Below are 24576 nucleotides of genomic sequence, written 5' to 3'. Positions count from 1 at the left end.
ACATAGATTATAATATCCCTGCTGTATGAGTTCAAACAACCCCGACTGGTAAAGGCGAGAGAACTGAACTGATCGTTAACTGAATCAGACCGGTTTCTGCGTATCAAAACATTCCTGTGACCTATATGTGTGTGTGAGCATATGTTTACATAATGAATCACACAGAAGTGTTGAAACTTTTCTGAAGAAAAAAAAAAGGCTGGAACAGCTAGTCTCGGGTTCAGAGTTCTGGATTGTGTCGAGTCACGTTTAATCGTTCTGCGCGCTCATGTTTAGCCGATGTGTTTAGCGCACGCGCGCTCTCTCTCTCTGCTCGCTCATGGTTAGCGCGTTCACGCTGACTCACGGTTTCAACATCGCTCCAGATTTACTGCTGCGTTTCTTATCGCTACTCAGCAAATCACACCCAATAATACAAAATCACGCGACTTTATTAACATGCAGCTCTTATGTAAGATGATCTTCATAACAGACTTGCATCATTCTGACTCTTGATCTCATCTGTTATGTTTTTTTCACAATGACACTGATTGCAGGGTGTTTTAGAGATCATGACCAGTGAAATCCCCCCCCCCCCCCCCCCCCCCGATCACATTCAGAGAACAGACAATATATCCCAATATCATGTGGACACATGTAGCTCAACAAGCAATGCTGCGTTTAAAAGACGTCTAATAGCCGTCCAAACACAGCCCTGACGTCTAGGCTATAACAAGGCAAAATTTGGGCTGTCAGTGAACATTTAATAGACGTCTAAACCATAGCCCAAGAATAGACTAGTCATCAATCAAAGCGTGAAGAGTGAAGAAATTAAACCAAACACCTTGTAATCACTGTTGACTTTGCTTCCATGATGGAATATCATACATCTCGCAAGTTATTTAGGCAAAACCCACATGTAAACAAATTCAGGGTTATTTTGGCTAGAAGTGTGTTACTCATAGCCGGACTATATCGGGTCTATAGTTAACCTAGACGGTGAAATGACGGCTATTGCTTGCTGGGAGGTGATCATGTGATTGAAATTGTTCCTCAGTCATGTTTCCACATCTCTCCTCCTCCTGAGCTGATGAATGTGTCGTGTCATGTTTAGCTCTGCTCCTCCTCCTCTCCCTGCCTTTGTTTGAGTTCCCGTTTCTCTCCCTCGGAGAGTATAAAAGAGGAGAGAGCCGGACTCGAGTTCAGATCCTGAGCCGCTCACATTCAAGAGATCCGCTGAGGACCGACACACACAGACCGAGTGAGTAAACCTTGATTTTGTTGAACACAAAAGAAGATATCTTAAAGATAACTGATCAGATTTTTGGGTGAACTGTCCCTTTAAGAGATTTTTAATTTACTGTCTTGCTTCATCAGATGATGTAGTTATATTCACACGAGCAGCATCAGGATGCACTTTATTCACTGGTGCAGAGTTTCATACAGTGTTGATTTGTTTTTCAGAGAAATGGAGACGATTGAGAAAACACAGACAGCCATCACAGACAGGTAATACTATCTATCTATCTATCTATCTATCTATCTATCTATCTATCTATCTATCTATCTATCTATCTATCTATCTATCTATCTATCTATCTATCTATCTATCTATCTATCTATCTATCTATCTATCTAGTCAAGTCACCTTCATTTATATAGCGTTTTTAACAATATAGATTGTTTCAAAGCAGCTTTACAGTGATAATAGGAAATTAAAGTAAGAGATTGTTTGGCTTTACAGCAGGTCTAGAATAAAGTTATTGTCCAGATAAAGTTAGTTTTGATTGATTCACTTCCGTTGCAAAGATCATTAGTTATTAACTTAGGGGCCGCTAACACGACACCGTTCTCACAGAAAACCCTTAATGCGCTATCTATCTATCTATCTATCTATCTATCTATCTATCTATCTATCTATCTATGCTTAGTGTGTGTTACTGACTTTATTATAATGATTGTGTGTTTCATGTTGAGTGAATCTGTGTGTTTCCTCACAGTGATCTATCAGAGTTGATCAAAGCTGCGACTAAAGAGAGTCACGTGCGAGCGGAGAACACCGAGCTGATGCTGAGCTACCAGAGAGGAGACGTGTCCCTTCAGCAGTACCAGGTGATTCACCCCGCAGTGTGTTTAACACGACAGGCTGCGTTAAACAGCGACGGGTGTTTAGACGCGACACACAGCGAGTGACTATATTCACTATATCACACCAGCTCAAGTGTCATGATTGACTGAATGATGTTTTAGACATGTTAACTAATGTTAGTAGTTTGGTATTAACCGTAGTTTATTATTATTACTATATTATTACTAGTTTATTATTTATTATTACACGGCTCTGTGGAATACTTGATTCTGATTGGTCAATCGTGCCATCCAGCGGTATATTATTCCCAGATAACAACAGAAACACAGGCTCATCCGGGTCACTGAAGTCAGCAGCGCTATACGCTCGCTAGGAACGGTTTTACTTCGTGGAAGTTTTGCTTTTGGTGAACTAATAAAATATTAAAACTCAGTCGAATCAATATTTTGTGTACAGTTATTTAATAATGCCATCCAGTATCGTGGACTCGCTCTCTCGTTTCATGCAAACGCAGCGGCGGTCATTTTGCGACTATTGTTTTGTACACTGTTGGATTATAAGATACAAACAGGTACGATTTTAAAATCTGAAATCAATATCTTTTATCCCCATAATTAATTATGTGTTGAAATGCTGTGTAATAAATGGTATGATTGTACCGTATCCATTAAATGTCCGGTCCTCTCTCTGCGGAAGCTTTGCGATTAAAGAGCTGATAAAATATTTAGACTCAGATCAATATTTCATGTCTAATTATTTACTTATGTGGCAAGCAGCCGTGTAACAAGTGGGATAATGTACATCCAGCCGGTTGTTATCTCAGAAGAAACATCTTCAGGGTGATGCAAGACCCGCTGGCTTCAGTTGCATAAACCGCTTAGACTAGTCTTACAAGTTAGGCATTGAAGATGCGATGTGACTGTTGTTGCATTTCCGATCTAAAAGGTCAATACCACCCAAGCGTAAAGCCGGATAAGATAACAGCCGGCCGGATGTACACTATCCCTTACCAATCACAACGCACCAACACAACTCGCTGTAAACCAGCCTAATTAATAACAGCTTGACCAACAGAGTTTAAGGTGCTCGTTTGGACCGTCGTTTCGGAGTTTTTTCGTTAGTTTAGGCACATATGAACACAACAATCGCTCCAAGATCCAAGATCGTGACTTGCATAAACACATTTTGGTACGCTATGAAATGTTGCCTTGTGAAAGCGAACCGAACCAAGAAGAAAGTGCAACATTGTAACAGATTAAGTCCCTGAAAACACTCTTAGATTTGGTCTTCGTAATGAATCTAACCTGGTTTTCTTCTGCTCTGTGTTTCAGCTGCTCTTGTGTTCGCTGTATAAGATATACGAGGCGCTGGAGGAAGAGCTGGACAGGAACGCTTCCCATGATGCCGTGGCTCCCATATACTTCCCTCAGGAACTGGGCCGGCTGGAGTCCATCGGGAAAGACCTGGAGCATTTCTACGGCCAGGACTGGAAGGAGAAGATCACGGTGCCGGCCGCCACACTGAGATACGCCGGCAGACTGAGAGAGGTGAACACAGAGAACACATTAATTTTGGCCATTTTGAGATTATCTCCGTTGACTGAGAATCATGCTTAAAATTAAAATGCTTTAGAAGTATTTTTAATTGTTAGTTCATCTGAACTAATGTAGATAACTAATGTTAACAACTGGAACCTTGTCCATTTGTACACTTCTCCTAAGTGTTACCCGCAGGGCTTGACATTAACTCTAGTGGTTTTCCGAAGTTACTACTCAGCATTTTCACTGGCCACAATTTTGACATCGATACCATTGGGAAAAACTGCCATACAGATATTTTTAATATTATCTCATAATTTGTCAGCAGGTTTATTAGGCTGCTGTCACTTTAAGACCTGACGCACGGATCCATTATCCTGTTACACGTGCGTTTTCTTTCTCAACTGTTTAGGTTCACTTAAAACGTACGTGAATACTCATCAAAACGGGCATTTTGTAATGCCGTAAACATAAAATCTGCGGGTTTGTGTGTCGGAGAGATGAGAGAGAGAGAAAGATCGTGTATCTACTCTGAGGAAAATGAGTATTGGAAGCATTTCAGATATTTCAGTATCGATGTATTGAAAAATCAAAATTTTTGACACTACATTGCTCTTTGTTTATTATTTCAGATGCCTTTTTAAAAGAATACAATTGAAAAATGTATATATTATGTATAAAATTCAACCTGCCAAGTGACTGTGTTAAACGCCACTGCTGAAATACACCCGTGTTTGTTAATGTCAAGCCCTGGTTACACATCTGAGACATGTTTAAGATGTCGTACGTCACTTACACCCTCTGTCGTTCGAGAATATCGTGACTTTGCTCTGAATCGGTTGTGTTGTGTCTCTCAGGTGGGCAGAGATCACCCTGAGTATCTGGTGGCTCACGCGTACACACGGTACCTGGGCGACCTGTCGGGGGGGCAGGTGCTGGGCCGCATCACACAGAAGTCATTAGGGCTGAGGAACGGAGAGGGCTTGTCGTTCTTCTCGTTCCCGGGCGTCAGCAGCCCGAACCTCTTCAAGCAGTTGTACAGGAGCCGCATGAACAGCGTCGAGCTGACGGAGGAGCAGAGGAACGGGGTCCTGAACGAGGCCGTCCTCGCATTCGAGCTCAACGTCCAGGTGAGTGATCCATCACTGCAGCTCCTTCTCAAGTCAGCTCACCTTTATTTATACAGCGCTTTTTACAGTACAGAGTGTTTCAAAGCAGCTTTACAGTGAAAACAGGAAAATAATGCAACAAAGTTTGTTTCTAGAAGAAAATAGCATCACAGTCCAGCTTAAGTAAGTTCAGTGATGGTTCATTTTTGTTGTAAAAAACATTAATTTAGTTCATTTATATATATATAGCTGCTATGTCATCATCCAGTTCAGTTCTTATATGATGGTGTCAATGCAGGCAGATCAATAATATTGTTGAATATTATATTAAATGAAAGCAAGCCAAAAGACTAAGGCGATAGTGGCAAGGAACTAAAACCCCATCAGGTGAAGCAATGGAGAAAAATAGTGCAGGTCCTCCATCTGATCTGGATCCGGCTGACTACAGTAAACCTAGGGATAAGCAGAAAGACTAACATTAGCGTGTTATAGGAAGAGTTCCCGGTTCCTAATTTATGCAGCCTAATACAAGCTGCTCACTGACGAGTGACTGAAGCTGATCGTTTGTTCTCGTTTCCTCAGGTCTTTAACGAGCTTCAGGACTCGGTGAGCCGCGTGTCAGAGACAGAAACTGAAGTGAGACAGAGACACACACAACACAAGCAGAACACGACGACCACAGCAGGTAAAACGCTGGCTCATGTTTGTACTTGTGATGGATGTTTCGGTGTGTCGTGTGTTAAGCGTGTGTTAAGCGTGTTTGTCATGTTCTCCTCAGCTGACGCAGCGTGTGAGTCACTGCAGAGCTCCTCGTCGCTGATGCCCCGGTTCCTGCGGGCGCTGCTCGGCGTGTTCGTGGTTCTGGCCGTCGGGATGGCCTACGCCTTTTAAACTGCCATCATTAGCACTTTTGTAAACATGACGTCACATTTTGGAGACAATAAATGTGTTATTTTATCACATCATTAATAATTAACATGATTGTATGTTAGTTCATAGTGATTCAAATGACAGATCCTCCAGAAAAATGCCTTTGTCAGAATTATTTTGTAACCATGTGTATATATGCATTTGTATTATTAACACTATATTTTTTATAATAAAATCTTACATATTGTTCCTGAATCTTGCAGGATTTTCTGGCTTCTCAAATGAATTTATTTTTTATTTTTTATACACATTAATTTGTGATTACTGTATAATGGTGGAAATATTCACAATAGAAAGTTTAGGATTAGGTTAGTTGGCTGGTTGGGGAGTTCTGGCGACGATGTGTACCGACATGTTAGACCTATCACTACGCAAAGGCATGTTCACACCAAGAACCATCTATAAGGATAGTTTTTTTTTAATTATTACCAGCTGATGAATGATAAAAATGCTGACAGCCAATCAGAATCCATCCAACTTTAAAGAGCTCAAGTGTTCTTTATCGGCCTTAATTCCTTATACGTGCGCTGTTAAAGGTAGGGTAGACAATTTCGGAGAGGCTAGCAATAGCAAGCTTGAAAGCATCAGATCTCGTCTCCAAAGCCACGCCTCCTTCAAAACACATGAATGCCAGAGCAGAGATGAGATGCCATTAGAGATGCCATTAAACTCCCTCATATCTCAAAGCACATCACACTACAATAATTATAAACGTGAACCACTTACAGAGGTCTTACTTGTACCACCTGACTGCTGCAAATTCATTTCAGCATTAATAGTGTTGCCAGAGAAACGCATAAATCTGAGTCTGAAGACTCACGTGAACAGCTCCGGGTAGAACGCCAGTGGATTGCCGTGTCTAAATTACAGTTATGACATGGCGTGAACACAGCAAATACTTGTTGTTTTGGTTCAGGAGGAACTGTAAAAAGTGTCTGCTGTTCGTTTGCGGTGCTCGGTGACTGACGTCTGTCTAACTCTGCATAGCATGAACTGTGCGGATAACATGTGATGTCTGCCCGAGCAGGTGTGCGGAGTTATGGAAATACATACACTGACAGGCAGGTAGGACATCATCATATGCATTCGGACCGAGAATTATTTTTTTTATCCTGAGACTTCCACAGAAGATTAAAGATTAGATTAATTCTATTATTGATTGCTATCAGGATGTGGTTTGAAGAGAGTTTCAATCAGAAAAACATACCCTGCCTTTAATGTTCAGACCTAGGATGATATCTGTTTATTATAAGCGCTCGCTGCAGTTTTATCGTCTGCCACTTTAAATGCTCTCTTTAAAGCAGGATAGATTTGGATTGGCTGTCCATGTTTTTATTGTTGGTAAAAATCGTTTTGAAAGTGATTTCAACGACCCAGTGGGCAATTGATGTTGAAAAGACATCAAATTAATGTCAAAATCAAGGTAAAAAAAAGGTCAAATATGCAAATCAAATTGACGTCAAAAAACCAATCCTTGACATTGATTTGATGTAAACTGAATGTCAAACATATTGACCAGTATATACATAAAACCAATTTCAGTGTGGGTATTAACTTTCTCTTTTCATCAAGTTACCACTGGAAGACATTGCTTTTCAACCTGACCTTAAAATGCTATGCAGTATCTTGATCAAGTCTTGACTAACTTTTGACGTCAAATTGAAATCAAGGTGCCAAGTCAGCTGACAGGGAACGTTCTCGGAGCTTTGGCTAACACTCTGGCAACCTTTGTTTTTCACAAAGTTATGAACTAATAGAACGTTCGTTAGTTATCTGGTCTAATGTTCTCAAAATATTACCACAAAAAGATTATTTATACATCATTCACAATTTCACAGAACTAAAAAAAAGAAAAAAAGTTTGTTTCAGAATGTTCAGAGAATATTTAACGTAACGTTCCCATGATGTCAGCAAAATGGGTGGAATGTTCCATTGACATTCGCACATCCAATAAAAAACAAAAAAACAAACAAATTACGTTTAAAAACGTTTGAGCCTTCAGAGAAAATTCAGAAATAGCATTAGCAAACCGCTGTTAGAACATATTTCTGTTAGCTTCTCTGTGACATTATTGCTATAGTTGTGGTGTGGACTGCCATTCAAAGTTATTTAAAAAATATAAATTATTAAGAGGCCACAATCATTTAAAAATAAATGATGTGCTCGGATAAATCACTTAGCCTTAATAAATACTGCAATATTCTATTAAAAAAAAAAAGTCCATTTTATTTTCATGGTGACTTTTATCTGATTCTCCATCCATCACATATTCAACACCCACATCGGAACGCAAATGATGCCAGAAGTCTCATTTTTGAGAACTATTCTTTGAGCGATGAAACTCAAACAAGACGCACTGGTTTGGCTGCTTTTATACGTTTTTAAGTGAGAAATTGAAACATGAACACACTTACAGATACAGCAGCTAATCAACCATCACACAAACCACACAATCTGAAACAAACATGAACATTATAGTGTCAATTTATTCAGTCAGAGGTAAGACAAGTCATTCTTATCATCATGGTTAATTTACAACATAAATTAATGCTTTTTACACTCAGTGAATATGTACGTTAATAAAAATTAACTTACAAAGGCAAAAAACAGCTTATTGGTTGTTTTTATGAATGGTCAAAAGGTTCACACACACACACACACACACACACACACACACACACACACACACACACACACACATTAAAGGCCAAATTCAGTATTAGAAACAAAACTAAAGTGAAATGAAGACGAGGATCTGCTGTGGGAGTCTTGAACATGATGATTTGAGCACAGGAAGTGATGCGTTCGGGACTTCCTGTGTGATGTAATCAGAGCGTGAAGATCTGCTCGTGGTTTTGCTCCTGCGTCGCCTGTCGAGGGCTTGAGTGAACGACGCCGGCAGACGAGACGTTATTCATCGAGGGAAGATGATCTGCAGCTTCAGCTCGGCCTGCTAAAAACTTATCAAACTCTGTCAGCGAGGAGAAAGAGAGCAGAAAACATGACGGATGACTTACAGTGTGTGTGTGTGTGTGTGTGTGTGTGTGTGTGTGACATATCAGCACAGACTCTCACCTTCACTGGTCACACCCTCACTGTCATCAACGTCAGGCTGAAAAACATCATACACACGTTTAGAAGGGAATAGCAGCAGTTTACCACCTACTATCACACTGCAATGGAGACAAAAGGCATTATTTCATGATAAACAATTCGACCAGTAGTAAGCTGTATAATAAGTTGCGTGTGAATGCACAGCAACAATGCTTGTTTTACTTCGTATTTTTGTCTTGTTTCCAGTCCAAATATCTAAAAATTCTTAAATCAAGATGCATTTACTAGATAATTAAAATGACATAAGATGTGACAATAAGAATTAAGAAATCTAAGTTTTTGCTTCAAACAAGTAAAATGATCTGCCAGTGGAGTAAGAAAAATAATATTGGTTTCCAGTGGATAATTTTTCTTACCCCATTGGTGAATAATTTTGCTAGTTTTTAAGAAAAAACTCGCTTAATTCAGTTTTTTTTTCCTTCAGAAAACAATTTCTTATGTAATTTTGCTTATCTAGTAAAAAAGTAAGAAAGGCATTTTTTTCTCTCTACTAGAACAGGGTTTCCTGCTTGAATGTTGATTATTTTCCTCATATTCTCCATTGTTGCAGCTCCTCTCTTCCCAGTCTGTCAGTAACGCTCTGTTTACTTCCTGTCTCTATGAAGCCCCTCCTTCTGAAAAGCACACTGTGCTCTGATTGGTCGGCTGGATCAGTGTGTTGTGATTGGTCGAGCGCTTCGAGTGTGTTTGGGAAATGTCCCGCTCTTACCATAACCGCCAGTTTAACACACTACTAACTAACTCAACCAGGCCCCGCCCCTTTATTCTGCATATGAATTATTATGATGAGGAATATTGTGACGTGTTCGTTCCCGGAAGAAACTCAAGACTACAGTGGAGGCGTTTCAGGGGTTCAGAAACACTGACACTGATATAGAGAAGAACTCCCGCTGGAGGGACTTTGTGCTGCATGAAACATTACACACTACAGAAAGTATTAAAAACATAGACTGTAAAAAAATATGGGCGTAGTGTCCGTGACGTCACCCGTATGTTTCTGAAGAGCATTTTTGAAGCCCGAAGTGGGCGGAGCCGGCCGTCGCCATCTTGGCAGCGTCACTCCCGGATAAACGAAAAAGAGGCGGATTAGCTGAGGTGACGTGATGCTAACAGACAGCAGACAAACGGCTAGTAGTGACATCAGCGGCAATCCACCTGTCACTCAAGTGGCCACGCCCTTAATTATGCAGAACTTTAAGGCTTAATATCATTTAAACGGATGAGTAATAAAAATATTCACCCCCCTCACAGTCGTCATGAAGGGCAAAGTTAGCTATATAGACCAAAACCACTTTTTGCACCAGACTGTAAACATGCTTTTCTGCTGTAAAGTTGGGCATTTTAACATGGGGGTTTATGGGATTGAGTCTCTTCTGCAGCCGGTCTCTAGTGGCCAGTCGATGAACTGCAGTTTAAGACACTTCAGTGTTGGATTCAAGAGAGAGACCGGAAGGATGCCGCTTGGTTAAAAAGCAGAATATATCCTCATCAGTGTGTGCTGTGCTGTGACTCCAGCAGGGGGCGCCGCTGATCAGCATTACACACACACACACACACGTGTTGATCAGAGTAAAAACAGATCTCTCTTTACCATCTCTGCACACAACCACCTCTCGATGTCATCCATGGCGGAGCTGCGTGGAGCCGGAGCCTGACGGACACAAAACAACACAAACGTTCCTCACAACATCTCAGTTTGTTTTATATTGATCACCGGTGTGTGATACTGATCCATCAGAGATGATTAGAAAGTTTCCCTTCATCTGTCAGTACATGCAAATCACACAGATAACCATCACCTGACGGCGGAAATACACCTCACAAACATGCCCGTCGCATTATTGATTAATCATCATTATTTGATCTAATCACAATTATTGAGCAGATTCAATTTTAATCACATTTTACCATCCAAATAAGGGACATTTAAACTCTTAAAGAAATGGCATCAAATGCATGATATTGTGCGAGTCTCCTTTTCCGGTATACAAATAAATATTAAAAAGCACTGTTATAAAGTGCTTAAACATATTTTACAAGATTTGTGAGTTTAATCAGTATGGAAGCTTGTTTCCGCCACGGTATAAAACAATTTAAATGATAATTGGGACTTTTTATCTCACAATTCTGACTTTTCTCCCCTCAAAATTGCCTGTTATAAAGTCAAAATTGCTTTTTTCTTGCAAATGTGAGTTTATATCTTGGAAATCTGACTTTATAACTCGCAATTGCATCTTTAAAATCACGCAATTCTGAGGGAAAAAGTCAGAATTGTGAGATAAAAAGTCGTAATTAGCTTTTTTATTTTTTATTCTGTGGCGGAAATAAGCTTCCATGAATCAGACTTCATTATATATATATATATATATATATATATATATATATATATATATATATATATATTATATGAATTACATTACAATTAATTATATAAATATTAATTTTCACAGCATTAAAGTAAATCATTTAGGCCTATTTTAGTTCACTTTTTATTATTATATATGATTCACGTATTACACTTACACTGTAATGAACAAATGATTATTTTTATGGCAATTAATCGTCAGCACAAAATTCATGATCGTGACAGGCCTCATTTCACACCAGCTGCAAAGAAACCCAAAGCATGATTGTAGATTAAACGTGAAGAAGGCTCTTCTACGTGTACAGAAGCCGTTGTGTGTGTTTTGGATTTGAGTGAATGAATGGACGTGTGTAGCGGCGACTCTGAAACCCACCAGACCCTCACTGTAAATCCACTGAGACTGACGGACCCATTCGCTTTCGCCGTCCTTCACACACAAACACACTCCTGCATGTCAGACACAGTACTGTACACGTGTGTGTGTGTGTGTGTGTGTGTGTGTATCTGTATGTGTACTGACCCCTGCCGTCACCTGCAGTCGCGTGTCCAGAGCTTCAGCCAGACCCTCCACTGCACCCGGGTGCTCGTACCGAACACTACACACACCACAGCATCATCATCACACACACACACACACACACACGTCTCACTTCACATGCCCTATAAAGACCTTCAGATGAACTGTGTCAAACACAAACCTCTTCCTCTGTTCCGCCAGAGAGCTGCTCCTCGTCTGAGCAAACATGTCAAACTCCTCGTCTTCAGGCGCTGAGACACACACACACACACACACACACACACACAGACACACACACACACACAGAGACACAGACACACACAGACACACACAGACACACACACACACACACACACACACACACACACACACACACACACACACACACACACGTTACGTCCAGGTCTCTTACACTCACTGAAACCACAGAACTGGATCTCTCTCACCTGAGCGGTTTGTGAGGTCGGATGGAGGGCGGGGCTCATGTTGATTGACAGCTGGGGGAGTGATCTGATTGGGTGATGGAGACTCAGGGCTGAGGTCAATAAGGTTTCCATTCTCAGTCTGGTCACATAAATCATTGCGTAGATATATGGATAAATATCAATATGCAATCATATAATTACAAGCGATCTTTATAGATGTTATTGTAAAATTGGATTAGATATTACACTATTTTCTAACAGGTGTGATTCCACAACGTTTCATCAGTTGCTTGGTTTATATTTCTGTGCAGTTGGACTGAGTAGCTCCGCCCACCGTCAATTCTCATTGGTCCAAATCAAGTTGGAAGTTAAAATTCCATTCATTTTCTCTAGATGAAAATTATTTTAACCTTTAAAAACAGGAGTACTGTGAGCTCAAGGTTGTTAATCGATGGCTTATGCTTTTGTTGAAGCCATACGTTTGCATTATCTCAACGTGTTTTTAAAGTCAAAAATCAAAAATCACCAAATAATTTTTTTATTTCAATGAAATGATAGTAATATATTTTAGTTTGATAATATTTTTTATTTAATATTTTTTATTTTTAGGGGATTTCTGCATAAGTAACTTTTTTTTTTTAAAGTGAACTTGATTTTTTTTTATAAAATGTAGAAAATCTAAGGCATAAATCTGAACAAGTTGTGTTCCAAATATGAGGTTGATATCTCCATAAATGAACTTTCAGTGAGAGTGTGTTCAGCTGCAGTACCAAACGCTTCCACTAGAGGAAACTCGTCTCACATTCATTTTTATATAATTTATAAATACTTATATTATATATATGTATATATTTATGAGTTGGATAAAGTAGATGAAGACTTACCTGTGATTCCTGCTGTTCTTCTGTGTTTGATTTCTGCATGTTCAAACGGTCAAACCTTCAACCAGAGAGAGAGAGAGAGAGAGAGAGAGAGAGAGAGAGAGAGAGAGAGAGAGAGAGAGAGAGAGAGAGAGAGAGAGAGAGAGAGAGAGAGAGAGAGAGATACTGTAGGTCTGGAAACTGACTCTCGCTGCACTGGAGCGTCACCTGTGTGTGTGTGTGTGTGTGTGTGTGTGTGTGTGTGTATGTGTGTGTGTGTGTGTGTGTGTGAGTGTGAGAGAGAGAGAGAGAGAGAGAGAGAGAGAGCGAGCCGCGGGCGCGATCGAAAAGTCGCAAAATGTTTACTTATATTTGTGTGTGTGTGTGTGTGTGTGTGTGTGTGTGTGTCACACCTCTCATAGCGGATGAATGCGTTGTTGAGATCATCATTGATCAGCAGAAGTTCTCCGATCATCTCGTCCTCTGATAGATTAGGAATCAACTCTACAACCCTCTGCTGCATCTGCTTACACACCGAATACAGCTGCTGCTCGCACACACACACACACACACACACACACACACACACACACACAGGTTAGTCATGATCAAAACAAGACTACTAAAACGCAGGCTAACACACACACACACACACACACACACACACACACCTGCAGCAGTTCTGCGTCCGATGCTGAAGTTTCTCCAGGTTTGACGTGGTTCAACATCTCAGTCATGACGGTCAGGTTTCCTCTCACCAGATCCAGTTCAGATCTCAGCTTCTGCTTCTGGAGGAAAGCCAGTCAGAACACACACACAAACACTGAGCACCACAATCCCTGACCTTTAACCCCTGAGCACCCCAAACTCCTGACCTTTAACCCCTGAGCACCCCAAACCCCTGAGCACCCCAAACCCCTGACCTTTAACCCCTGAGCACACCAAACCCCTGACCTTTAACCCCTGAGCACCCCAAACCCCTGACCTTTAACCCCTGAGCACCCCCGACACTGACCTTTAACCCCTGAGCACCCCAAATCCCTGACCTTTAACCCATGAGCACCCCAGACCCCTGACCTTTAATCCCTGAGCACCCCAAACCCCTGACCTTTAACCCCTGAGCACCAGTGTGCGCATATGCCTTAATCCTGCCTCTGCTTTCATATTCCCGCTTTTGGTTAAACGAGATGGTGATGTTTCCTTCCGGCATATTAAAACATGCGTTACATATTCGTCACAGTTAACTAGTGTTACAGATTTAATGTTCAGTGTATAAAATGTAGCCTATAAAATGTGTGACACTATGACTTATTCTGGACTAAGATGAAATGAAAATAACAGTATGTGTAATCTTGAATCAGAATAAGTTCCTCTTGCAGCTTCTCTTCTCTTCTCTGATGACGAGGGCGGGGCTATAACCTGTCACTCACATGAGATCAGCCAATAGCAAACCACAACCATCCAATCAATTCCCCACAGACACAATCAAGCCCCGCCCACATTTGCTCTTGTTCCAGAAGCGTCTCTCGGATATACGACACAATAGAGGAGAGAAGACGAGCGTAACTTCTGTTTCATGTTGACTTATGAGTCCCTCCTTGCTGAGCTCGTGTGTTTGTACCTCCTCAGGTGAAACAGGGGTCAGTTGTCCGTTGGATGGGACACACTGAGGAGTGTGTGCCGCTGGTGACGAGTTAGTGTGTGTCCTGGAAGCAGACGGAGACACGGATGAGGGAGGCGTCCCGTTTTCTGGAATACTCTGAGAGAGATGATGAAGAGTGAGGAGTTATTCACACAGTTGTTCTAACACGACAATATATAATGTCCATTCTGTCATCAAACATAAAAGACGTTTAGCAGAATGTTCACGCTGCTCTTATACATTCACTATAGAAAACTATACTGGACTTAAAACTACTAGACTTTCTAGTAAAGTGCCCCTGTTATGCTTTTTCAGATAATACCTTTCATGTTGTGTGTAATAAAGCTGTTGTGAATGTAAAAGCTCTGCAAAGTTTCAAAGATCAAAGTGCAGATAAATGGAGTTTTTGTCGATTCTGAACTGAAACGAGTCGTCAGTAATTCAGCCTCACTTCCTGATGATCCTACATAGGTTTGAAACTCATTTGCATAACACTCTTGATTGGCTGAACAGCATCTCTTAGCTCCGCCCTCAAACACTAATTTATCTGAGACTGGAAGAGTTTGGGTCGTGTTGATCATGTCGAGAAGACGCTGTTTTCTGAGACTGATACGGTAAAACCCACGCCATCGTTACTGTTCGTATCACTGTGATCAAGAGCTGAGATTCAGATATGATAATGAGCGTTTGCTTTCTGACTAATCAGAACAGAGCAGCTCTCAGAGAGGCGGAGCTTAGAGAGACTGAATGCAAGCGTTTCAGACACTGAGATAAAAGAGCTGATGCTGCAGTGGAGATTATGAGGAAATTAAAGTGTTTTTTGACCTTTTATGCATTTAAAATTATTGTAGAAGACTCTAAAACAACATTAGGAATCTTTAAAAATAGCATAATAGGGGAGCTTTAATATCTGTGACTGGAAAACATTGTTGTAAAATTCCCTGATTAGAATAAAAAGAGCAATGTTTGACCCCACACAAACACTGGACGACGGTGAATGTGAGATTTACCCGGTTGGGTGTGTGGATGGGAGAGAGAGAGTCTAGATCCGTCATGGGAAACTCCAGGCCTCTCCGCCTCAAATCCTCATATACGCTCACCACTCCAGACAGAGAAGGACTGTTCCTGAAGGCATCGGCCCACGCCTGAAGCACAGAAGAGCGTCAATGCTCCGTCGCATTAATATTCTCAACACCTGCAGTGAGACGCACCTGGATGAGGTTCAGCACTCGGTCGTGGAGGATCATGGGTGGGTTGTTTTTGGGCAGGATCGCTCTGACCAGGACGCCCTCCACAAACTCTTTAGCGCAGACGTAGACATGGAAACGCTGGCCGCAGTTCTTCACACACGTCTCCAGAACCTGAAACACACACCAGCAGTGTGGGATCAATCTCCATTGATTGGCTAGAGGAAGAGCTGTCAATCAAAAACTAGAGGACCAACGGTCTAATTAAAGGATTAGTTCACTTTAAAAAAAATGTTGCTGATAATTTACTCACCCCGATGTCATCCAAGATATCCATGTCTTTCTTTCTTCAGTCGAAAAAGAAATTAAGGTTTTTGAGGAAAACATTCCAGGATTTTTCTACACAGAATGGACTTCAGTGGCAACCAGCTATACCAGTGTTCAAAGACGGTTCAAAAGTCCGTCTCAATGCAGCTTCAAAGTCTCGACACGATCCCAGTCGAGAAATAAGAGTCTTATCCAGCGAAACGATCGGCCATTTTCTAAAAATAAAATATATATATACACTTTTTAACCACAAATGCCCGTGGTGTACCATCTCTGAGACGCGCCACGCATTGCGTCATCACGTTGGAAAGGTCACGCGTCACGTCATCTGTCTAAGTTATTTGTCTGTGTTCTCCGGTTCAGAAAGGCAGGGAAGGGCGAAGAATGTCATCTCATTTTCTCCTCCAACTTCAAAATCATCCGACATCTTTGTTTTAATTTCTTCTTCTTATTATTATTTTAATTTTTTTGTGACCTTTCCAATGTGATGACGTAATACATGGCGCGTCTCAGAGATGGTACAAGACGGGCATTTGTGGTTAAAAAGTATATATATATTTTTTCTTTTAGCAAATGGCCGATCGTTTCGCTGGATAAGACTCTTATTTCTCGACTGGGATCGTGTCGAGACTTTGAAGCTGCATTGAGACGGACTTTTGAACCGTCTTTGAACACTGGTATAGCTGGTTGCCATTGAAGTCCATTCTGTGTAGAAAAATCCTGGAATGTTTTCCTCAAAAACCTTCATTTCTTTTCGACTGAAGAAAGAAAGACATGGATATCTTGGATGACATCGGGGTGAGTAAATTATCAGTAAAATTTGTTTTGAAAGTGAACTAATCCTTTAAGCCCGCCCTAATTTACATGATGCTCGAACTGCAACCTTTGGAAAAGCAAGTGCAGAACGTGGAAAGAAGAGCGAAGAGAAAATATGTAAAATATGAGCAGAAAATGCAAGAGAGCACAAAGTACAGAGTAATAAAACCAAGGAAAACATCATTTTTAAGAAAGCATGAACTTAAGTTTAAGTTTTGTGCAAAATAAATTTGAATGTGTTTAAAGTTTTTATTCATGATTGTTATTTTTTTTATTCACGCTTATTGTATTTTGATCCGTGGACCGTGACCACATTGTTTGCTATTCTGATCACTTTGCATTATTTTTATCAATTTGTGCAATATATTTTTACATGTGCTTTTCAATTTTTGATTCACGCCTATTATTTTTTGATCCGTGAGCCGCAATACTTAAGACGGGATATTGATCCCATCGGCAGCCGTCTTATGATGAAGGAGACACACGTGCGATTCGCTCCTGTAGAGGAAGTGATGTAACAAACACTCACGGTCAGAGCCAGCATCACCTCCCTGAAGTTCTTATTACCCACAATCCTCTTCTTTAAAGCTTTTGCTGCATCTTTGGGCCTGAAAAACAACACAGAAAGTCAGATGACAGGGAGAGACAGACGTCAGTACAGTGCATCCGGAGAGTGTTCACAGCGCTTCACTTTTTCCACATTTTGTTTTGTTACAGCCTTATTCCAATTTCCAGATTAAATTAATTATTTTCCTCAAAATTCTAGAAACAATAACCCATAATGACAACGGCCAGCTCTAGGAAGAGTCCTGGTGGCTCCAAACTTCTTCCATCTGTAGTCATTGGGTTGAAATGAGCCGAAACTCAATGCTGCAGAAATGTTCCTGTGCCCTTCCCCAGATCTGTGCCTCGATACGATCCTGTCTCGGAGGTCTACTGACAATTCCTTGGACTTCATGGCTGGGTTTGTGCTCTGACATGCACTGTTAAAGGTGCAGTCTGTAAGAAGGACAGCTAGTGGGCGAAATCGGTACTGCAGTCCAAATTCAAAATACCGGAGATTGTTGTTTCCCCGCCTCCTCAGACTCGACGCTCACGCGTTTGAGGACAAGCGACAGGAACGAGTGCAATTGCCAACGAAAGCCGAGAAAACTTACAGACTGTAAGTTAATGAGTTGATTTATTCGCGTTTTAATATGCTCTCGTTCATAGAGATTTTTAGATGGATACCGAGGCTTTTTAGGTTGTGTGGAATCTGCAATCTCTGGCCCAGTTTGTTTGCTCGTTTCCATGGCTGCAATACGCTGTGTTTCCCGCCAAAATGGCACCCCAGGGTGTGGAGACACTATTGGCTGAACTGGCTGTGGGCGGAGTCGCACAGATCAAAACAAAAACCGACTGACAAACACGGAACGTGTAAAATAATAAGTAAAATAACTGGCTGTAGGAAGTGTTTTTCAGAGAAACGAGTATATGAACTTAGCATGTTTCCTAAATATCTGCAAACATATTACAAAAACATATTAAAAATGGTATTTTTATACTTTAGTAGAGTAAAAAGGTTACATACAGCACCTTTAACTGATGGACCTTATACGTGACCCTGGACCACAAAACGAGTCTCGAGTCGCACGGGTATATCTGTGGCAATAGCCAACAATACATCGTATGGGTCAAAATTATCAATTTTTCTTTTATGCCAAAAATCATTAGGATATTAAGTGAAGATCATGTTTCATTAAGATATTTTGTAAATTTCCTACCGTAAATATATAAAACATGTATTTGTGTGAGTGAATGCGGCACAATCGCCAACAGAAATGAACAACTTTAAAGGAGATTTTCTCAATGTTTCGATTTTTTTGCACCTCAGATTCCAGATTTTCAATAGTTGTATCTCGACCAAATATTGTCCTTTCCTAACAAACCATACATCAATGGAAAGCTTTCAGATGATCTCAATTTCATAAAATTACCCATGTGACTGGTTTTGGGGTCCAGGGCCACATATAGACAGGTGTGTGCCTTTCCAAATCATGTCCAGTCAACTGAAGTCACCACAGGTGCACAAACATCTCAAGGATGATCAGTGGAAACAGGAGCTGAGCTCAATTTTGAGTGACAGGCTGTGAATACTTATGTTCATGTGATTTTTTTGTTTTTTATTTGTAATAAATCTGCAAAGATTTCAAACAAACTTTGTTCACGTTGTCATTATGGGGTGTTGTTTGCAGAATTTTGAGGAAAATTATGATTTAAATACATTTTGGAATAAGCCTTTAACGTAACAAAATGTGGAAAATGTGAAGCGCTGAGAATACTTTCCGGATGCACCGCATAACAACAGGAAGTGATGCGAGTCGCACCCGTCTTCGGTCTCGTTGATGATGTCACAGATCTCCAGGTTGAGGCTCCAGTCCTCCGTCTGCAGGGCGGCACTGGTGGCTCTCTCTGGCACACAAACAACCAATGAGCACGTGCAAAAGGTTTAATTCATATGACAAAGGCAAAGTAGCAAAATAAAATCCCCAGAATTACAAAATGTCATGATATTTGTACAGTCTCTTGAGGAGTGGAACTGGGGGTTTCATCTAGATGATGTCAGGAGGAGTGTGACCTTTAATACTGACAGATTCAACCTTGTTTTTAATGAAACTGCAGTGCAGGCGTTCGTAGCTTTAAAGAGCGAGGCTTCCCGTCTCATCCGCTTCCAGTTATTCTGCTTGATACCGCAAACTGGAATTTGCCATCATATTATATTAATATATTATCCTAATCATAAACGCACTAGTTTTATAGAACAAAATATTTTTACCGTTTACTGCACTTTTGTTATTCCTCAAGTTATTTACCTAATAATCAGAAGTCCTGCACATTCACAGAAAAGAGCAGGTTTTGTGCACAGGCAGTCAAAAGTTTGGAGTAATTAGGATTTTTTTTTATGTTTTGAAAGAATCCTCTTCTTTTCACCAATGCTGGATTCATTTCATAAATACAGTAACATCGCTGAAATATTATTACAATTTAAAATAGCTGTCTGTGATCAAAGCTGAATGTTCAGCATCATTACTCCAGTCTTCAGTGTCACATGATCCTTCAGAAATCAGTATAATATGATGATTTGATGATCAAGAAACATTTATGATTATCTTATCGATGTTATATGTATATTTAACAGAGAGAGAGAGAGAGAGAGAGAGAGAGATGAGGTTTCACAAGTAACCTTGAAGATTTTTCAACCTTGATAATGTCACAAAACAAAATCTTAATGAATTTATTTCACAGTTTGTAAACTCTATTTCTCTGCCTCACAGTTGATCCAAACCACGTGAATACAGCAAACATGAGCTTCACCCTGAGACCTCACACACACACACACACACACACACACACACACACACACACACACACACACACACACACACACACACACACACACACACACACACTCTCACTCTCTCACACACACACACACACACAGTCACACACACACACACACACACACACACTCTCTCTCTCTCTCTCTCTCTCTCACACACACACACACACACACACAAACTCTCTCTCTCTCTCACACACACTCACACACTATATCTCTCTCTCACACACACACACACACACACACACACACACACACTCTCTCTCTCTCTCTCTCTCTCACACACACACACAAACTCTCTCTCTCTCTCTCTTTCATGTGACTGTCAGCTGCTTTTAACCACATTCTTCAGGGGTGTTTTTGTTACATTAATGTGAAAACGACGAGAAAAAAAAAATACTGTGAAGAAAGTGAAAAGGGGAAGTGTCATTATTCAGTTAAAAAGTAACGAAGCTTTCAGACACAGTTGCAGCACAATGAACTTTGCCCGTTTTATATCCAGGCATTACCATGATTACACCTGAAACCACAGTCCCATCTGACACCATTTAAACACCAGCCTGAGCCTGACTTCATCATACTGACACTTTCTGATTAACTGGACAGAATCACATCATTCTTCTATATGGATGATCTTACGCCCTAGTTTTCACGCATCACTCGGTTCAGTTTCTCTGCGCGTGACGCGACTGATCACTCCGTCACGTCACGCGCGCGCCACTTAAAAAGTTAATAAGCGACTCCAGCACAAACACAGTCCGAACGAAATATTATTACTGTACAACACTTACGGATCCGCTGTCCGACAGGAGACGAAAACGCGTTGCCGATGAGAAACTCCATCTGTGAGGTAAAGTGTGTGTGAGTGACGCGGCGCGCTCACGTCAGACTGAACCATGAACGCGCGTTCACGTGAAGGAAGTGCGAAAGTGCAATCGATAGATATCAGAGAGAATGTCAAATATCGCGTGAAAAATGAAGTAACATAATTTCTAAAATGTTCAAATCATAACACAAGAAACACTCTGACAATATTATTATATTTTTGATTTTTTTTTATTATTACAGTATACGCTCTATACAAGTATTATGTGCACACAAAAATAAAGTAGGCCTATTATTGACAAAAATGTCAACAGCATGTCAAATGAACATATGTGTTTTATATACAGAACATGACAAATAATTCTGCCTTCAGTCAGTGTGAAATAGCACCTTTGATTCACAACACTAACATGATCCACTACTGAAATCTTTGTAAAGTGTCTAATGAAGTTATATCCTAACTATATGATTTTCTTCTACACATATGCATAACAATATAAAGGAGTTTAACACACTTCAATAACACAGTCGAATTGCACTCATGTCTCAATCACTAAAACATGAGGAATTGTGACATTTCCAGGATTTCTCTCAGTAAAAGGACAGCAAAACCTGAAATCACCGACATTAAGTTGCATGGCAGGGGTAAAAAACACACTTCATGTCTTAAAAAAAGGGGATTTAGGGGTAAAAGTTACATATCAGTAAGAAAGCATCAGAAGTTTTTAGAGAGATTGTGTGTGTTAGTATGGGACTGGTCCATAATATGCAGTATAAGCAGCGATGATCCCGGCCGTTTCAGCCATGTGTTCGCAGGCCAGATTCACTTCACACACCTCTCGCAAACTGGAGGACAGAACGACAAAAACATCTCCATGAGAATCACAGCACATACTTTTCTTCATCAGCAGTTATGAGCTATCAGATAATGTGTTCAGGCAGTGATGACGAGTGTCAGCGAACAAAAATATGCTCTAAGAAAGTTTGGCTATATCATTCCCATTAAGTTATTAAAATGTTGTTTGTTGTTCTCTGAAAGTGTTTAAACACCATGTTTTTTCTTGGGAATGCGAATTTTAACATTCCATGTTATCATTTTGCAAACATGGGAATGTTTCAGAATGTTCAGAGAACATTTAAATTAGATGAAAGTTCCATGAATGACGTATATAGTTCCAAAAAACGTTTCCGTCTATTTCTGAATGAATCAGTGAATTGGTTAAATGAATGATTCAATGACAAATTTTTTTCATGTTGTTAAAGGAATCTGTTTAAGAGTCAGTCACTTACTTGTGTAATTCCTAAATTATTGATGCAGTTTCAAATTCAGCATTTTCAGCATTATGAATGAATGATTCAAATATTTATCTTATAGAGACTCATCTCATGTGTCGCCACCTACTGGTGTAACTATATAACTTGCAGAAAAGGTCATAAATCATTGCACTAATAAACAGACTGTGTGTGTGTGTGTGTGTGTGTGTGTGTGTGTGTGTGTGTGTGTGTATGCGTCTGTGTCCGTATGTGTGTGTCCGTGTGTGTATCCGTGTGTCCGCGTGTGTGTCCGGGTGTGTGTGTGTGTGTGTGCGTCTGTGTCCGTGTGTGTGTGTGTGTCTGTGTGTGTGCGTTTGTGTGCGTCTGTGTCCATGTGTGTGTGTGTGTGTGTGTGTGTGTGTGTGTGTGTGTGTGTGTGTGTGCGTCTGTGTTTGTGTGCATCTGTGTCCGTGTGTGTGTGTGTGTGTGTGTGTGTGTGTGTGTGTGTGTGTGTGTGTGTGTGCGTCTGTGTTTGTGTGCGTCTGTGTCCATGTGTGTGTGTGTGTGTGTGTGTGTGTGTGTGCGTCTGTGTTTGTGTGCGTCTGTGTCCATGTGTGTGTGTGTGTGTGTGCGTCTGTGTTTGTGTGCGTCTGTGTCCGTGTGTGTGTGTGCGTCTGTGTTTGTGTGCGTCTGTGTCCATGTGTGTGTGTGTGTGCGTCTGTGTTTGTGTGCGTCTGTGTCCGTGTGTGTGTGTGCGTCTGTGTTTGTGTGCGTCTGTGTCCGTGTGTGTGTGTGTGTGTGTGTGTGTGTGTGTGTGTGTGTGTGTGTGTGTGTGCGTCTGTGTTTGTGTGCGTCTGTGTCCATGTGTGTGTGTGTGTGTGTGTGTGTGTGTGTGTGCGTCTGTGTTTGTGTGCGTCTGTGTCCGTGTGTGTGTGTGTGCGTCTGTGTTTGTGTGCGTCTGTGTCCGTGTGTGTGTGTGTGTGTGTGTGTGTGTGTGCGTCTGTGTTTGTGTGCGTCTGTGTCCATGTGTGTGTGTGTGTGTGTGTGTGTGTGCGTATGTGTTTGTGTGCGTCTGTGTCCATGTGTGTGTGTGTGTGTGTGTGCGTCTGTGTTTGTGTGCATCTGTGTCCGTGTGTGTGTGTGCGTCTGTGTCCGTGTCCGTGTGTGTGTGTGTCCGTGTGTGTGTGTGTGATTCACCTCTCCAGCTGTTGAGGACTCAGGTCGGCCGCTGGTGCTCCTGCTCTCCGGTGTCTCAGAAGTGAAGCCGCCACGTCTCTCTTCAGCAGCACATGAGTGGCAGGCGTGCCTGAAAACACACAAAAACACCTTTTACTTCACCAAACTGACTGAATAATAAACACAGATAGACACAAGACGGGTTATTTCTCACCTTCAGCGCTGACAGAGTTTGATTCAGACGAGGAAGAGGATGAATCTGAGGCAGAATCAGACGTAGAGTCGGATGCGGAATCGGATGCAGAATCGGATGCAGAATCAGATGCAGAATTGGACTCAGAGGAAGATGAAGATGAAGAGGAATCTGAGGCAGATGATGATGATGATGATGAAGAGGCAGTTTCAGTAGGAGCCACGGATGGAGGAACCACCACATCTGCAGGTTCAGGCTCTGTGTACACTAGACACACGCAGAACACACTGTTAAGGGCTCACCTACACAACGAGCTTCGAGAGGTTATAAAGAGCGAGTCTCACCTCCCATAGACGAGCAGACAGACAGCAGAGCGCAGACAGACAGGAGCCCCAGGGTCTTCATGGTTCCTCAGGTCTTGGGTTGTTCTCTCAGTGAGTCGATGGTGTTCGTTTCTTCTGTGTCTGTCATCCGTCCGGTCGCCGGTGTGTTTATACTCTCACTGTCACCCACACACACGGTTGCTAGAGTTTGTGATTGGTTTGAGAATCGAGTAACGTCCTTGCCCCTTTCTGCATTCCAATAACAACACACACACACACACACACACACACACACACACACACATGTTCCAGCAACCACCGGCTGACAAACAGACACACATGCATCTAAACCTGGGAAACTGAGCCAAACCACTAACAAACATGTGCTGAACGGCCCGTCACAGGGTGACCCGTCGCTGGCTGAGTTTAACGGAGCGCTCGCCATATCTGTGGGAAATGTAGGCGATGCTTCTAAATGTAAAACGTATATTTTTCCTCCAAACTCTAAGCTATGGTCATTCCAGGGTC

At 41.3% G+C, this 24576-nt stretch overlaps 3 protein-coding genes across 6 annotated transcripts; 1 reads left to right on the top strand and 2 right to left on the bottom strand.

Moving 5' to 3' along the window:
- The first annotated feature begins 1142 nt into the window (after window positions 1-1142).
- hmox1b (heme oxygenase 1b) lies at window positions 1143-5844 on the top strand. Its single transcript, XM_084426563.1, has 7 exons — window positions 1143-1240; window positions 1444-1488; window positions 1980-2091; window positions 3400-3615; window positions 4464-4736; window positions 5298-5400; window positions 5494-5844. Exons 2-7 carry the CDS (start codon window positions 1448-1450, stop codon window positions 5604-5606), a joined length of 858 nt encoding a protein of 285 aa, XP_084282689.1. The 5' UTR covers window positions 1143-1240; window positions 1444-1447; the 3' UTR covers window positions 5607-5844.
- Window positions 5845-8005: 2161 nt separating this feature from the next.
- Window positions 8006-21195, bottom strand: LOC311301148 (target of Myb1 membrane trafficking protein). 4 transcript variants are annotated; one of them, XM_084426053.1, is made up of 16 exons: window positions 21069-21193; window positions 19265-19349; window positions 17428-17506; window positions 15780-15929; window positions 15579-15713; window positions 14548-14685; window positions 13598-13714; window positions 13340-13473; window positions 12951-13005; window positions 12088-12205; window positions 11823-11892; window positions 11645-11720; window positions 11498-11551; window positions 10351-10410; window positions 8721-8757; window positions 8006-8616 (listed from the first exon to the last, which is right to left on the bottom strand). In XM_084426053.1, the coding sequence occupies exons 1-16, from the start codon at window positions 21118-21120 to the stop codon at window positions 8474-8476; spliced, it is 1503 nt and encodes a 500-aa protein (XP_084282179.1). In that variant the 5' UTR covers window positions 21121-21193; the 3' UTR covers window positions 8006-8473. The 4 variants fall into 4 exon arrangements, with proteins under 4 accessions (XP_084282179.1, XP_084282180.1, XP_084282182.1 ...); XM_084426054.1 differs by having other exon boundaries at window positions 11657-11720; XM_084426056.1 differs by lacking the exon at window positions 11498-11551 and having other exon boundaries at window positions 11657-11720; window positions 21069-21195.
- A 146-nt stretch (window positions 21196-21341) lies between these two features.
- Window positions 21342-24191, bottom strand: bglapl (bone gamma-carboxyglutamate (gla) protein, like). Its single transcript, XM_084424961.1, has 4 exons — window positions 24070-24191; window positions 23747-23992; window positions 23554-23662; window positions 21342-21948 (listed from the first exon to the last, which is right to left on the bottom strand). Exons 1-4 carry the CDS (start codon window positions 24128-24130, stop codon window positions 21846-21848), a joined length of 519 nt encoding a protein of 172 aa, XP_084281087.1. The 5' UTR covers window positions 24131-24191; the 3' UTR covers window positions 21342-21845.
- Window positions 24192-24576: the final 385 nt, after the last annotated feature.

This window comes from Rutilus rutilus, assembly GCF_951802725.1.
Source record: "Rutilus rutilus genome assembly, chromosome: 12".
Taxonomy (NCBI): domain Eukaryota; kingdom Metazoa; phylum Chordata; class Actinopteri; order Cypriniformes; family Leuciscidae; genus Rutilus; species Rutilus rutilus.
The sequence above is the reverse complement of the archived record's forward strand: the minus strand, read 5'-3'. Positions and strand labels throughout refer to the sequence as shown.

Bases quoted from the DNA above. Each gene is read 5' to 3' on its own strand.
- hmox1b (XM_084426563.1), top strand. From the start codon at position 1,448: ATGGAGACGATTGAGAAAACACAGACAGCCATCACAGACAG. The intron at 3,616-4,463 runs GTGAACACAGAG...TGTGTCTCTCAG, and splicing joins ACGCCGGCAGACTGAGAGAG to GTGGGCAGAGATCACCCTGA. The intron at 5,401-5,493 runs GTAAAACGCTGG...TGTTCTCCTCAG, and splicing joins GAACACGACGACCACAGCAG to CTGACGCAGCGTGTGAGTCA.
- LOC311301148 (XM_084426053.1), bottom strand. From the start codon at position 21,120: ATGGAGTTTCTCATCGGCAACGCGTTTTCGTCTCCTGTCGGACAGCGG. The intron at 15,930-17,427 runs GTGAGTGTTTGT...TGTGTGTTTCAG, and splicing joins AGGTGATGCTGGCTCTGACC to GTTCTGGAGACGTGTGTGAA. The intron at 11,721-11,822 runs GTTTGTGTTTGA...TGGTGTGTGTAG, and splicing joins CTGGCGGAACAGAGGAAGAG to TGTTCGGTACGAGCACCCGG.
- bglapl (XM_084424961.1), bottom strand. From the start codon at position 24,130: ATGAAGACCCTGGGGCTCCTGTCTGTCTGCGCTCTGCTGTCTGTCTGC. The intron at 23,993-24,069 runs GTGAGACTCGCT...GCGTGTGTCTAG, and splicing joins TGTCTGCTCGTCTATGGGAG to TGTACACAGAGCCTGAACCT. The intron at 21,949-23,553 runs GTGAATCACACA...TCTGTCCTCCAG, and splicing joins AGTCCTCAACAGCTGGAGAG to TTTGCGAGAGGTGTGTGAAG.